The following is a 15,661-nucleotide window of genomic DNA, read 5'->3' as shown; positions in this document are numbered from 1 at the left end:
CACTGCCCGGCGTCTCCCCTCACCCACCTTCCCATTGCCCATCTCCCAGAGAGGAGGTTACACATAGATCTCCAAGATCAGTTCTCCCTTTCTACACCCCCTTCTCTCCCGATGTCGCCACCCCCACCGCTGGTGTTGAGGGGTCCACCCGTCCTAGATTCCCTGTGTTTCCAGATCCCTACTGCACTGCTGTTCATCCTCTGGTATAACCAGGTTCGCAAGGTAGAATTGGGGTCATGATATTTGGGAGGGGAGGAAGCATTCAGGAACTAGAGGAAGGTTTTGAGTTTCATTGTTGCTACGCTGAACCCTAGTGACTCATCTCCTCCCCACTACCCCTCTGCAAGGGATTTCCAGCTGTCTGCATTGGGTCCCCATCACGCACTCCCCATCATTCACGGTTATGTTATCACCCCCCCCCCCCAGCCTCTGTTGTTTGAGACCTGGTCTCCTCTGCCCTTTACGATCACCCATGTTGGTGTGCTGCTTCCGTGTGGGCTCGGTTGCTTCTGGGCTAGATGGCCGCTTGTTTGCTTTCAAGCCTTTAAGTCCCCAGATGATATATCTCTCAGTAGCGGGGCACCATCAGCCTTCTTCATCACACTTGCTTATGCACACCTTTGTCTTCAGCGTTTATGTGAGGAAGGTGATCACACAATGATTGTTTTTATTCCTTGGTGTCTGCTACATGGTCCATTCAACACCTTGTATTCACTTAGGCTGTGTGCTTCTTCTCTGTGGGCTTTGTTGCTTCTGAGCTAGATGGCCGCTTGTTTGCCATCAAGCCTTTAAGACCCCAGAAGCTATATCTTTTTGATAGTCGGACACCATCAGCTTTCTTCAACACGTTTGCTTACACACATATCTGTCTTCAGTGATCATGTCAGGAAGGTGAGTATCATGCAATGACCGTTTAGCTGGGCGAGGTCCTATTGTATTGGGGGAGTATGCGTGAGGAGGCCCAATGTCCATCTGCTACCCTACTACTGAACCTATAAATATTTGCACATAAGTCTATTTCCCCATAATCATAAATATATTTACATATGTACACTCTGTATTTGGGCTTCTCTGTATGCACTTTGCCTCCTACTCCTTTCCTCTATTTCCTTTTGCTTTCCTCCCATCCCACTACCATGTTCAGCCTTCATTCTGGTTTCAGTAATTCCTCTCAGTTACCTTGCACTTGGTCACTCCCTACCAGTCCTCCCCTCCCCTCCCTCCTCTGGATTTGAACCACTCGCTGTTCCCTTGTCCCTGTGTTGGGCGACACCTCTTCCCTTCCCCTACCTCCCATGCTCTCATGTCCCTCCAGGACCAATGGTCCCGTTATTTTCTTCTCTCATTGTTTGTCCAGCCTATCTTGTCTAGGTAGACCTGCTGATATAGTAATATGTGCATACAAATGCAGATGACTTTGACAGCGCCCAAGTGGCACATATGAACATGGCTCCGACAGCAGCAACACCGACACGCTGATAAGCAGAAAAGCCACTAACATACAAATTTACAAGGTTAAAAAAAAAGACAAAACAAAAAGATAGCAAAAAAAGAAAAAAATTGCTACTAGTTCAAGGTCTGTTTGTTGGCCTTTAGGAGTGTTTTCCAGATGAAACTTGTGTGGTGTCTCGTCCTGGCCCCAAAGTCCATCCTTTATCCTCCCTCAGGATCTCTTTGCTCTGCTTCCCCCGCTGCTCCATTGCTCGCTCCCAGTGTTTGCCTCAGTGTGGCGGGGTCAGCTCAGTCGCACATCCCCCACTGTGTCTCAGGTGCTGTCCCGTGTAGGGCCATGTGTTGGTGCAGGATGTCGCATCTCGCAGTGTGGCCAGCTGTATAGTCCTCTCTGTACAATGGGCCCTTCAAGCTGGACTATCGTTTTGTGGGCTTGGTGGGCCCAGGTGTACTCCACTACGTCCTTTCTCCTTCCTTTGTTTCAGCTTCCTTCTGGATGTGGTGTGGTGGTTCAGTTCCTTTCCCACTCCAGACGATCTATTTTCATTTTCTGTGGTATTCCCTTCGAATGTGGGGGTCGGGATAATTCTGGATTGGGCCAGCATATGGTCCAGTCTCTTTGTGTAGTCCTCCGTACTTTACATTGCCCTCCTTGTTTGGTGTGTCATGGTGGGGTCCGTATGCATGTTCCAGTTCTGTGGGGACACAACCAATACTCTCCCCCAGGTGGATTAGTACCCTATTTCCCCCCCACCCTCATACCATCCACTCGGATTCTCCCCATCCCGGTTCTCCCTCCCCCTGCCCCACTTCCCCTTCTTTATGCTGGGCTCTCATGTACCTCCCTAAGTGTGGCCTGCCCTCCCTCCAACTATCTATGCTTCCCCGCGTTTATTGTGAGATGGATGTTTATTCTTCTATTTCTGTCATGCTGATTGTACTTACCTCAGGGGACTCATGTTGTACCTGTCTCTTTGAGTCTGGCTTACCTCGCTTAACATAATTCCTTCCAGCTCTTCCCATGAAATAACCTGTTTCATGTGCTCATCCGTGCTTTTCAGTGCTGCATAGTACTCCATTGTGTGTATGTGGCTTTGGCAACATCTTAATTCAAATACATCGGCTCTTCTCTGGTCTTTCTTATTCATTGCCTATCTATCTATCTATCTATCTATCTAAATTGAAAATACAATGGTTTAGATCAGGCATACCTTAGTCTTCAAAGTAACATTTTTACTCTTCAACATTTTAAAGATTACTTATGCAGCAGATTTGCCTAATGCAATGCACTGTTTAGTTTATTGACTGCTGCTTCTGAGAACATTATTGTGGATCCAAGTCAAAGGAAACTGGCAACCACATGGAGGCAAATCTTAATAATCATACTAAATTCCTTACTGAGTGTAATGGTTTATTTGTAGCTAATATTGCCATCTACTAATAGCAGCAGCTTTCATATTTTTCATTCCCTTTTTATTTTACTGTCACGCTGGCTTAGTGAAACCACCTGTATAATGTTGAGTAGAAGCTGGGGTAATAGACATGTTTGCCTTGTTTTCAATTCTGGAGAGAATGTGTTCAATATATAACTATTGTGATATTTGCTAGATGTATGTATGTGAATAGACTTTTCAAAGTATGTATTTTTTATAAGAAAATTGGTAGTTGAATCATGTGTACTTTTTGCATCTGTTGAGATGATAAGGTGTTTTAATGGTTCAATGGTTAAGCATTCAGCTGCTAACACAAAGATCTTTGGTTCAAATCTATCGGCTGTTCTGCAGGTACAGAGACATGTGGGGGCCTGCTGCTCAAAACTTCACTACTTCTTTGTCTAGTGCCGTTGAATGCATTCCAGCTTAATGCATGACCTAGGAAGCTCTATGGGGCAGTACTACTCTCTCCTTTAGGATTACTATGAATCAGCCTGACTCAATGGTGCACAACAATATTGAGACAATTATATAATTTCTAAAAATCTGTTGGTGTGGTGATTACATTGATTTTTCTCATATTAAAACATCTTTATATTCATGGGATACATTGAAATTGGTCATGATATATATTTTACATATATAGGGTTTTGATTTGTTAATATTTAAACATTTTATTTCTCCCTGACTCCTCAAGAAACATGGGGGAACTGATTACAGGGATCTACATATAACCTCCTTCCTGGGGGATGGACAACAGAACAGTAGGTCAAGGGAGACATCGGACAGTGTAAGATATGACAAAATAATAATTTATAAATTATTAAGGGTTCGTGAGGGAGGCAGGAGTGGGGAAGGAGGGGGAAAATGAGGAGCTGATGCTAGGGGCTTATGTGGAGAGCAAATGTTTTGATATTGATGAGGGTAATAAATGTACAAATGTGCTATATAAAATTGATATATGTATGGATTATGATAAGAGTTGTATGAGCCCCCAATAAAATTATTTAGGAAAGATACATCTTATCATTTTATCTTTTCATTCAAAGAATTTTTGCAATCTTTGTGATTATAAATCTTTTAATATAATTGCTACTTTTAATTTCTCCCTCACAAAAAACACACCATTTTTACATCATCAACTTATATATTTTATTGATCTGATACAATTATAATCTTAACACTTCATGTTCTCATTCACATCATTTCTGTGAAGTACATTTTTCATTACATGCTAGCTTACAATACCATTTGCTAATTAAGAAATTCATTGTGAATTAGATGCAGGTTTTAGAATAGAGTATCAGTGTTTCATTTAACAGTTCATACACATTTTGTTTTAACTTATTCATTATAATCCCCTCCATGAAGCATCACTTATTCCATTTCTTCCCTGTGTTTGCTATTTCCTTCTGCCTTCTTTCCTAACTTTCAGTCTTTGGATAAAGCTGCCTTTTTTATCTTAAATATTTGATTATTCTAATATGGGCTATGTTCTGCACCTCACCTGAAGGGTGTGTTCCACTAGACTTGGAGGTTCCGCCAGTCTCCATTCAACCAGTAAACGTGATCTCTTTTATGATCTTGGATTTAATTCCACATTTCCCCCCCACTCTATTGACAACCATTTAACGTGATCCTTTCTAGAGCAATTGGTGGCTGCTGGCACTTTCTAGTTCTTCTGGTCTCAGGGTTGTGGAAACTGATATTTTTGGTGGCCCATTTATATATTAAACTACTTGTTTCCATAACCACAGACCTATTTTATGAGTAGCTTTGCCATAATGGGTTTATTTTGAACCTTTGCAAGTGTTCATTAATCTCTTTAATACATATTTATTGAATATCTACTGTGTGTCCAGAACCATCCTAATTGCTATGGATGAGCCTGCTGCTATCCAATCAGTTCCAACTCATCGTGGTCCTTGTTTTCTCTTTGTCCTGAAGAGTGGCCAGTGGGTTTGAGTGGCTAACCTCACAGTGGACAATCCAATGCTTAGCCAACAGGGCCACCAGGGCCACCAGAGCATCTTGACCCTTAGTACCTAATCATAGCTTCAAGATACAAAAACCAGTAGTTTATTATGTTGTTCTAAAATTCATAGAGAAAAGTATTCTTGCTAGCTGTGTCATTTCTTGCATAAGACTAGAAATTTCTATTTCACTTTTAGCTAATGACTAAATACCAAATTTTACCTTCTTCCTGGTTTAGATCATTTATCTTTGAATAATTATTTCTATAGACCTTTTTGAGTATGGATTATGTAAACATATTCGTTTATAATCAGGAATAGAGCCTAAAAATTTTCCCATAAAATTATGTTGTTGTTAATACATAAATATTTTTCAATTAGCTTAGGTACATTCTGATTTTAATATATCAAATAAATTTGTAGCACCCCTAAAACTTCAAACATGAAATCCACAAGTTCAGACTTTAAAACATATTTTTACATTAAAAATTAATAAATGAATTTTTGATAGGGGAGAATATAGTCATTATGATTTATCCTTAACAACTCAATTATTATTCATTTAGTCAGTTAATTATCCAATTTATAACTTTTGTATCTTAACTTATATATTACAAAGTTTTATAGTAGACAATGAACATAGTAAATTAAATCTTAAATAAATGTATACCAGATGTACATAACATTGAATTTTCATTCTAATGTAATGTGCAGTTTAAAATAGAGATACGAACACTGCTAATCCCCAAACTGCCACGCCCATTGCTGAGACACTGGTACCTAGATTCGGCTTCTGTGGAGGAATAAATTTGGTTGCCTGAGCAATGTTGGAAATCTCTGAGGTGAGATTAGCATCATTGATGACTTTAATTGCAAAGTGGAATGTGGCGCCATTATCTATTTTAAAACATTGGCTTAAATTCAAAAACTTCTTCTGAGTCAGCTTCCTTAGGCGTCAGACTAGAGGCATTCAGCAAAGCAGCTTTGTCAAAGTCGTCTTGAAGATCCTGGACACGCTTGCTTATTCTCAGAACATAGCGGCTAGCTGGAAAACAGACAGACCCTTCACGTACATGAAATCACCGGCACCCTCACTGCGGTCACACTGCCTTATCCGGAATACCCACGACGTTCCAGTTATGATGCAGCATCTCTCTTGCTATTCTGTTATTTATTTTAAGGGCAACTATGTGGGAAGTCGTTTTCTATCTCAGATGATCTTATTTAAGAACAAAAAGACAAACCCTCTGCCATTGACTCAGACTCTGGCTCATAGCGACCCTCGTACAGTACAGACTTGCCCGCAGGATTTCTAGATCTTTATGGCACCTGAGTGCTGAACCAGCGTGTCTCCATGACTTCCCTGATCTGACTTCAGTAGCGACTAAGTCAAGATAATATTAAAACCAAGTCTAGATTTCTTTTTAGAAAGAAAAGATATGTAAAGTGCTATAATGTAAGTACAGTAAAGACATTGGGGACCCCAGACCTGCATTGTTTCTCTTTAAGAGGAGAGAGGGAGCAAAACGGGAGACGACGGCTAGAGTGCGAGACAGTGCTAAAGATGCCATGCGGAGTCCGAGGGGGGATTTAAACTAATTAAACATGTGCACTCGGGAGCCACGCAGACCCGATTAAGACCCTAATTCTGCTACTTTCTAGTCATATAACCTGGAAAACGGATTTTTCTGACAAATATCTTATTTGTAAAATAGAGATTCAGTTATTCAACTCATGCAACACATATTGAGTTCCTGCTCTTCAAGGGCTGAAGATTATATGCAGATAATCCAGGAAAAGTATTCGCCACAGTGTCTGAGACATAGTAAATGTTTGTAATATTCCCTATTATAACTATTATTACTTTATCTAGAAAGGAAAGGAGGATTCTGACATGCATGTTTTATTCTAAACTGGTGCTTGAAATCTAACAGAACCAGGGATATAAAAATAATTTCTCATATTCTGAGATCTTACAAAGAACAAAACAGCCCAAACCCTTTTTGAAGTAAAGACCTGTATTTTTCATGAAATGCTGACAGTGTTTTAAACTTGTGGTGAAAACATCAATTTAGTGTTTTATTTTTAAAAATTCAGGCCCTGTGTCTAACATTTTCAGTTTCTCCATAAATCTCACTGCCCCGGAGTCAGTGCTGACTCAGAGTGACCCCCTGTGGGTTTCTGAGACTGTTTACTGGAGTAGAAAGCCCAGACTTTCTCTTGTGGAGATGCTGGTGGTTTTGAACTGCTAACCATACGGATAGCAGCCCAATATATAACCACTACACCACCAGTGCTCCTTTCTCCACAATTAGGCCTTATCAGTTTTAAAACCCACTGTCGTTTTGTTGATTCTGACTCTTAGTTATCCCATGGGACAGAGTAGAACTGCCTTATCAGGTTCCCAAGGCTGCCAATCTTTTCCTGAAGCAGACTGCCACATCCTTCTCCAGGAGAGCTGCTGGTGGGTTTGAACTACAGGGAACTGTCAAGCGCGTTAACCAGTACGCCGTCAATGAATTCTACTACTTCTCAAACACACCCTGCGTTCTGTTTAGGCGGATCTCTTGTTCTCTCTTCCTCATATTCTAATGTAAATCCTCCCATGTCCCTGGTACTGTGTTGGACCTGCATTTGGTTCCCATAATTACTTGTTGGTCAACCACACTGTTATTAAGCTGATACCCAATGTAATGGAATTAGAGAATCCCAAACATTATAACTTCCCCTATCAGTCTTAGTAGTTCTGGGTCAGGAAAGGAATTGAGTCCCAGATAACTTAAATGTTTCCTTCAGCTTATGTAGCTGACTCCTTCTTTCTTGAACTGCTCCTGCCCGACTTGAGAAGGGCCAGAGGGAACTTGCAACTGTCACCTGTTCTGTTGGAGACAGGTGAAGCCTAGGCATTTGTGGTTACACACCTTGACGGTTTCTCTCTCTCCCAGTGCATGCATATCTATGTACCTGTCTATACACACGGATGTTTTTCCTCACCTCCATGTACATGAATACATGCACATATATACATATAGGTATACAAACACACACACACTGGGAGAGAGAGAAAACATCAATGTGCATAACCACAAATGCCTAAAATATATACACACACATATACACATATAAAATATGTACAGCAATGTGTACGCACGAGGAGAGTTATAGAACTCTTATACACACATAGATACACACATATATAAAACTTTAGAACAGTTGTTCTCAACGTGTGGGTCACGACCCCTTTTGGGGTCAAACGACCCTTTCACAGGGGCCGCCCGATTTATAACAGTAGGAAACTTACTATTTTGAAGTAGCAACAAAAAATAATATATGGTTGGGGGTCACTACAACATGAGGAACTGTATTAAAGGGTCATGGCATTGGGAAGGTTGAGGACCACTACTCTAGACCTTGAAATGAAGACTTGTTCTTCGCTGAACTGAATTTAGAGCTCAATTTCATTTATGGCTTGAAAATGACAGCACTGACTTTTTAGGCTAACTTTTTGATTTTGCCATACATAGGAAAATAATTTTAATGCTTGTCATGATATAAATTTTAAACATTGAATTATAAAAAGGGTCTTCTTGGATATTTGTATTTTTATGTTTCATTGGGCTTTTGAATTTATGTTGTCTTTGTAAACTTGTGATACAAAAGAATACAGCCTTGAAAATGTCCTGTAGTAAATAAAGGTTAACAACAAACACATTTCTTTTCCTAGTCCAAAGTGAGGGGTTTGTGGTAACCCAGGAGAAAGATGGCATTTCAGCATTCACACCTCGGAGACCGTGTGTTCATCAACATTGAATAACTCTTCCATCTTCCCATTTTCACAGGAAAATAGCAAGATCGACTCGATCACACAGGAAACTACTCATCTAGCACAACACTGGAATATGATTGGCATTCAATACACATTAATTGAATTCAGTAATATTTAAAGCAGAGATTGAATTCATTTAAACTTTCTGGAATGAAAGTAATCTATTATTAAAAAAGGAGATTATTGCAATTCAAAGCCGCCCTGTTTAGAGTTTCAGAGACTATGAATCTTTATGGGAGCAGACAACCTCATTTTTCTCCCAAGGAGTAGCTTATGGGTTTCAAGTATTGACCTTGTGGGTAACAGCCCAGTGAGTTATTCGCTGTACTACTGGGGCTCCACAGAAATCGTGGATAAATGAGATATTTAAAACTCCACAGCCAAATCTCTCAATTTAGTAGTTTCGCAAAATGTGGGCCTTTCCTTGGGACATCTTCATCCCACGTGGCTAGTGTCTTTCATTTTTTAATACTCAGGTAAGGATTAGTCTCCTCTGGGAAGCTGAAAAGATGTATTCCATGTGGTCTTAGCTCCTGACCAGGCTAGGTCCCGTCCTATGGCCTGTCATATAATTCTGTGCAATAGCATATCTCCCATTACACTGTCTGGTGTTCTTCTACATTCAATCAATTGACTGTTGAGAATAGAGGTCATTTCTTAGGTACCTGTAATGATTGAAAACTAAACAAACAACCCCCCCAAAATCCCACCCCCCCAAAAAAAGGGGGGAGGGGAAGATGGATGAATGAATGAATGGCTCAAGAACTTAGAAAACTTTTTCCCTAGTAGGAAGAAATGAATGTAACAGAACCTTCAACTCAGTCTTTTTAAAGCCTTTACCAATTGTGAGAAGCAGTTTAGTAGAAGAGATTCTGAAAAGACTGGGTTAGACTATTGGCTGAGGTACTAATGTAATGTGGGTGTTTGCTATCTCTTGAACGTTCAGCTTTCCCACTGAACATAGGTGGATAATGCACTGAGGACATTCCGCCAACGCTCTGACTCAATGGAACATTAGGAACTTCTCAGCAAACCAAAGTCAATTTCTCTGAGCAGAGTTTAAAACATAACATCAAACTTACATTTTCCTTCATCCAGGTTGTTTCCAGGAGCAGTCCAGGAAAGTTGAATATGATCTCCTTTAAGTTTAGCTTCAAGGTCGGTGATTTTAATTGGTGGGAACACAGGAGTGGGAGCAGTAGCAGGGACTCCTGATACAATAAATGCTCCTCCAGAGGCTACTCTGTTGACATCTCCTCCTTCTCAGGATTTAGCACATCATGTGTGACTTCAGGTTTGAATGGATTCGCTACATTTGCACCTGCCAAAAAAATGTCTTGTAACTTTTCGTCCAGTTATGTTTACTTGTAAACTCACTTTGCAGCTGCAGGGTTTTGATATTGACTAATAACAGTAGCCCTGGTGGTGCAGTGGTGACCTATTGGACTGCCACCCGCGGGATCACCTGTTCGAAGCCATCAGCTTCTCTGTAGGAGAAAGCTTTCCAGTCCCATAAAGAGTTTCGGTTTCAGAACCCCCCTAGGGCAGTTCTGCTCTGTCCCATAGGGTCATTTGAGGGCAGTGAGTTTGGTTTTAGCTTTTGGAGATAACAAAAAAATTAAACTTTATGAATAAAGCTTATTATATGGACATCTTTTAAAAATTGATGAGGTGTTGTTACGCTCTATTACAACTTTAGAAAAAACCTAGATGGTTTATCCTTTGAGGACAAATTTATGTGTTTAATTTATTTTTGTAACTCCAGAATCTAGCACATCGCTTGACAAATGCACTGAGTTGCTAGCACTCCTTGCCAAGTTCTTGCTGACCTGGGGATTGTCAATACGACCTTATTTGAAAATAGAGCTTTAACGGATGTCATCAAGTTAGTACAAGGTCCCACTGGATCAGCTTGGGCCCTAAACTCAATGACGAGAGTCTTTATAAAAATAGGGAAATGTGGCCGCACAGACATACACAGGATGGAGAACCTCATGTGCCAGTCAAGGCACACGAATGGCAAGGAGTTCTGGGCACCGCGAGACGCACTGATTCTTTCCATGGACCTCCCAACAACTGATGTCAGATTTCTTCGGTGATTAAAGCACTCGGCTGCTAATCGAGAAGTCCATCGTTCAAACTCACCAGCAGTTCCGCAGGAGAAACAAACACACAAACAAACAAACAAGCAAGCTCACTGACACTGAGTCAATCCTGACTCAGCAACTCTATAGGACGTGGTAGAACTGCCTCCATGAGTTTCCAAGATGAACTCTTCTTAAAAAAATCATTTTATTGGGCGCTCATACAGCTCTTATCTCAATCTACACATACATCCATTGTGTCAAGCACATTTGTTTATTTGTTGCCATCATCATTCTCAAAATATGTTCTTTCTACTTGAGCCCTTGCTATCAGCTCCTCCTTTTTCCTCTTCCTTTTCCTACCCTCCCACCCTCCCTCCCAAGCCTTGATAATTTATTAATTTTTTTCATGTCTTACACTCTTTACAGGTGTAGAAACTTTGTCTTTATCCTGAGGGAGCCGACGTCTGGTGGCTTCAAAGTGCTGATGTTAAGGTCAGCAGCCCAACGTGCAGTCCACGAGGGCACCAGGGCGCCCACTGCAGGAGGGGGACTGGGCTCTGCTTTTGGAAAGGATACAGCCAGGATCCCGCTGGAGGCAGAGCTGCTTTGTCTTGGAGGGCTGCCACGAGTCCGAACGCACTCCGTTGTTTACAGTGGTGCAGCCATCAGCCTTCAGACGGGAGGGAATACGTTTTAAACTTCCCTGTTGTGGTGTTTTGGTTACAGAGTTCCCATAAAATGAATCCCAAACCAAACCCACTGCTGTAGAATCCATTCTGACTCACAGTGAGCCTGGAAGCCAGAGCACAATTGACCACAAGGCTTCTGAGGCTGTAAATCCTCACAGAAGCACACGGCCACATCCGTCTCCCTTGGAGCAGTCTGACCTGTTGGTTAGCAGCCAATTGCTTTTCACCACTATGCCTCTAGGGCTCAAACAAACAAACAAACAAACAAAACCTAATGTAACATAACAATTTCAAAAAAATCTAACTGAAATGAACCGAAGTGGATGTGAGCAAAAAAACCCTAAAAGCATAGTCGGATGCATTGTTCATTGATAGGGTTTTGAAAACACAGATGATTGTATAATTATAAACCTAGAGTTTTCATAGTACATTAGATTTTAGTGTGTGTGGTATATAATTTATCTAGACGTAAGTCACACATCTATTTTGATGCTATTTACCATTTTCAACGTAACCCGGTACATAAAGAGCTTTATGGTGATGTTGCTTTAGATGTCTTGTCGTGTTTTCTCTTGCGCGGGCATGCACTTTCAAACTGTATCTACCATTTCCATGGCAGTCTTTAAAGTACCTGGAGTAGATGCCGTCATTCTGGACAGTATCAGCACCTTGACATTAAAATTTAATAATTAGTGACTCAGCAAACTCAAATGACAACCACACTCTTACATATGTTAGTGGGGGCAGCAAGGAGCTCTGGTGGTGCCATGGTTACACATTGAGCTGTCACTGCAAGTCCAGCAGTTCAAGACCAACAGATGTTCTTTGGGAGCAAGAGGAGGCTTGCTACTACAAAGAGTTACAGTATGGGAAACTCTTAAGAGCAGTTCAGGCCTGTGCAACAGGGTTGTTGTGAGTCAGAATCAACTGGCTAGCAGTGAGTTTGCTTGAGTGGTGGAAGCAATTTGGGAACTTATATAGAATAAAGGTTTTAGTATCTCTTGGGTTCAGAGCCTGGTTTGGTCACTTAGTGACCCTGTGATTTGGGTAAAGGCAAATTTATGGTAAGCATTAATTTAATATTCACTTATACTGGAGCCCAAGGAACTCAGGTGGCACCGTGGGTTGTGCTTTGGGCTTTGAGCTGCATTGTCAGCAGTTCAAACCCCCAGCACGTCTCAGCAAGATGCAGCGGTTTCCATCAAGGCTTGCAGTCACAGACACCCTAGGGAGCAGCTGCACTCTAGGGAGCAGCTGTCCCTCAGGGTTGATATGACTTGGAACCGACTCAATGGTGGGATGCTGGGTAGCATAATGGACAAATGCTCAACTGTTAACTAAATGGTCAATGGTTTGAACACATCAGCTACCCATGTGGGAAAAAGACCTGAAGATGTGCTACAATTAAACCCAAACCAAACCCAGTGCCATCGAGTCATTCCCACTCACAGTGACCCTATAGGACAGGGCAGAACTGCTTCTGTGGGTGTCTGAGATGGTAAGTCTTTATGGGGGTAGAAAGCTTTGCTGGTGGCATGGTGGGTACTTAGGCTGCTAACTGCAAGGCCAGCAGTTTGAAACTACCAGGTGCTCAATGGGTGAGAAAAGAGGCTTTCTACTCCCTCAAAGATGTACAGTCGAGGACGCCCACAGGGACAGTTCTGCACTATAGGGTCTCTCTGAGTACAGGGTCGCATAGTGATGTCACACCCTGATTGCTTTGATTGGAGGACCCTGCTAGGAGTACAGCCGAGGAAATTCTATGGAGCGATTCCGTTCTCTCCTATTGGGATCAATTCTATGGCACACAAACACTATTATTATTTCATGTGGGAAACTGATAAAAATCAGGAAAAAGAACTACAACTGGAGAATGCATATATGAAACAATGGCATTAATGAAAATAGAAAAAAATGACACCATTAAGTTCTGTGAGAAAAGCATAATTGTTCAAAAACGTGTAGAAGGTAAATATGCTGTTTATAACCTGTCAGGATAATTTAATAAAAAGCTTTAAAATATTACAATTAAGTTGAATTTTCTTTAAAATATTCATTTTTATGCATTGGAAACTTTGACTTCTAAGTCATGCTACTGTCTCACTGCCACGGAGTTGATTCTAACGAGGACAGAGTAGAACTGGCCTTGTGGGTTTCTGAGATGGTAACTCTGCAGGAGGAGAAAACTCCATTTTTCCGCTGAAGAATGGCTGGTGGTTGTTAACAGTTGGTGGGAGCAGCCCAGAGAGTTACTCATTAGGCCATGAGGGCTCCTATGCAATTGTATTGAAGTTCAATGAAAGTTGATGTAGATGTTTATCCCCTGCACCGTTGTCCCAGAGATCCAATTTTACTTTGTGTCCATTTTTGTTTTCTATAATGGCTGTCACATTGATTCCCAGAACAGGCAGAAAGCCTTGGCTGACTCGAGCGTACACAATCGCCAGATTGGGGCAATGTGCTGTATTTTGACTCACGTGAGCAGTTGCAACGGGCAGGGTTGTAGGACTTCTTGCCCTCGTGGTCATGGTCACTGTTAGCAGCTGAGAGTTGCTATGATGATTTAGAAAGCTGTAAGAACACGTGCCTGACTGAAAATTAAAAAAAATATATATTTAAGAGAGTTGGTAGAATTTTCCTACTCTTTGGAATATAAAATTACATATAGAGCAGAGTAACATTAATGATTTTTAAAAATTGTGCTAAAATAGATGTACCATAACAATGGACACTTAACCACTTTTAAGCATCTAGCTCAGGGGCATTAATTATCGTCATAATGTGACACAACCATTACCACATAATTATTTTTTACTTGATTGTATAGCATGAATACTTGGTTAATCTTTAAAAATTTTAAAAACACTTTATTACCCTATAATTCACACAGCATACAATATTTAGCATATATTATTTTTTCCCCAAGTTAATGATTTTTATTAAAAAAAACCAACACAATAAAGGTTAGTTGATTTCTTAAGGGACAATTTTTTCAACACCATCTTGCCTACCACCTGATGACTATCCCCGTAGGTGTGCCGAAGCCCTCAGTGCCTTTTCTGTAACTGTTTACTTAACACTGCCAGCCTGCTTCCATGACGCTACACTCATGTCTACCTCCCAGCCTTACCCGTTCACACTGCACCTTCACAACTTTGCAAATCATCTGCCTGCATTCCCCACCGGGCCTCTCAGTTTCTTTTCTTTCTTTCTTTCTTTCTTCCTTCCTTCCTTCCTTCCTTCCTTCCTTCCTTCCTTCCTTCCTTCCTTCCTTCCTTCCTTCCTTTCTTTCTTTCTTTCTCTCTTTCCTCTTGTTTTATTAGGGGCTCATACAACCCTTATCACAATCCATACATACATCAATTGTGTAAAGCACATCTGTACATTCATTGCCCTCATCATTCTCAAAACATTTGCTCTCCACTTAAGCCCCTGGCATCAGGTCCTCATTTTTTCCCTCCTTCCCAGCTCCCTCCTCCCTCATGAACCCTTGATAATTTATAAATTATTATTTTATCACATCTTGCCCTGTCCGACGTCTCCCTTCACCCACTTTTCTGTTGTCCATCCCCCAGGGAGGAGGTCACATGTAGATTCTTGTAATTGGTTCCCTCTTTCCACCCCACTCTCCCTCTACCCTCCCAGTATCGCCACTCACACCGCTGGACCTGAGGGAATCATACACCCTGGGTTCCCTGTGTTTCCAATTCCTGTCTGTATCAGTGTACATCCTCTGGTCTAGCCAGACTTACAAGGTAGAATTCAGATCATGGCAGGGGGGTGGGTGGGAGGAAGCATTTAGGAACTAGAGGAAAGTTGTATTTTTCATTGTTGCTACATCACACCCTGTCTGGCTCATCTCCTCCCTGAGACCCTTCTGCAAAGGGATCTCCAGTGGCCTACAAATGGGATTTTGGGTCTCCACTCCTCACTCCCCCACTTCATTCACTATGGTAAGATTTTTTGATCTGATGATGCCTGATACCTGATCCCTTCAACACCTCGTGATCGCACAAGCTGGTGTGCTTCTTCCATGTGGGCTTTGTTGCTTCTGAGCTAGATGGCCGCTTGTTTACCTTCAAACCTTTAAGACCCTAGATGCTATATATTTTGATAGCCTGGCACTATCCTCTTTCTTCGCCACATTTGCTTATGCACCCATTTGTCTTCAGCGATTATATCATGGAGGTGAGCACACAAT

General features: G+C 41.4%; 1 protein-coding gene across 1 annotated transcript in view; it reads right to left on the bottom strand.

The window, feature by feature from the left end:
• Positions 1-5,573: 5,573 nt before the first annotated feature.
• The window catches only part of LOC142436762 (calcium-activated chloride channel regulator 1-like), a 33,795-nt gene continuing 23,707 nt past the window's right edge, over positions 5,574-15,661 (bottom strand). The window contains 6 exon segments of the mRNA XM_075540225.1: positions 5,574-5,766; positions 5,768-5,899; positions 9,763-9,938; positions 9,941-10,005; positions 11,961-12,128; positions 13,790-14,051. Coding sequence (XP_075396340.1) covers positions 5,574-5,766; positions 5,768-5,899; positions 9,763-9,938; positions 9,941-10,005; positions 11,961-12,128; positions 13,790-14,051 — 996 coding nt within the window.

Source organism: Tenrec ecaudatus, chromosome 1 (assembly GCF_050624435.1).
Source record: "Tenrec ecaudatus isolate mTenEca1 chromosome 1, mTenEca1.hap1, whole genome shotgun sequence".
NCBI lineage: Eukaryota > Metazoa > Chordata > Mammalia > Afrosoricida > Tenrecidae > Tenrec > Tenrec ecaudatus.
This window is presented reverse-complemented; position numbering and strand designations above follow the sequence as displayed.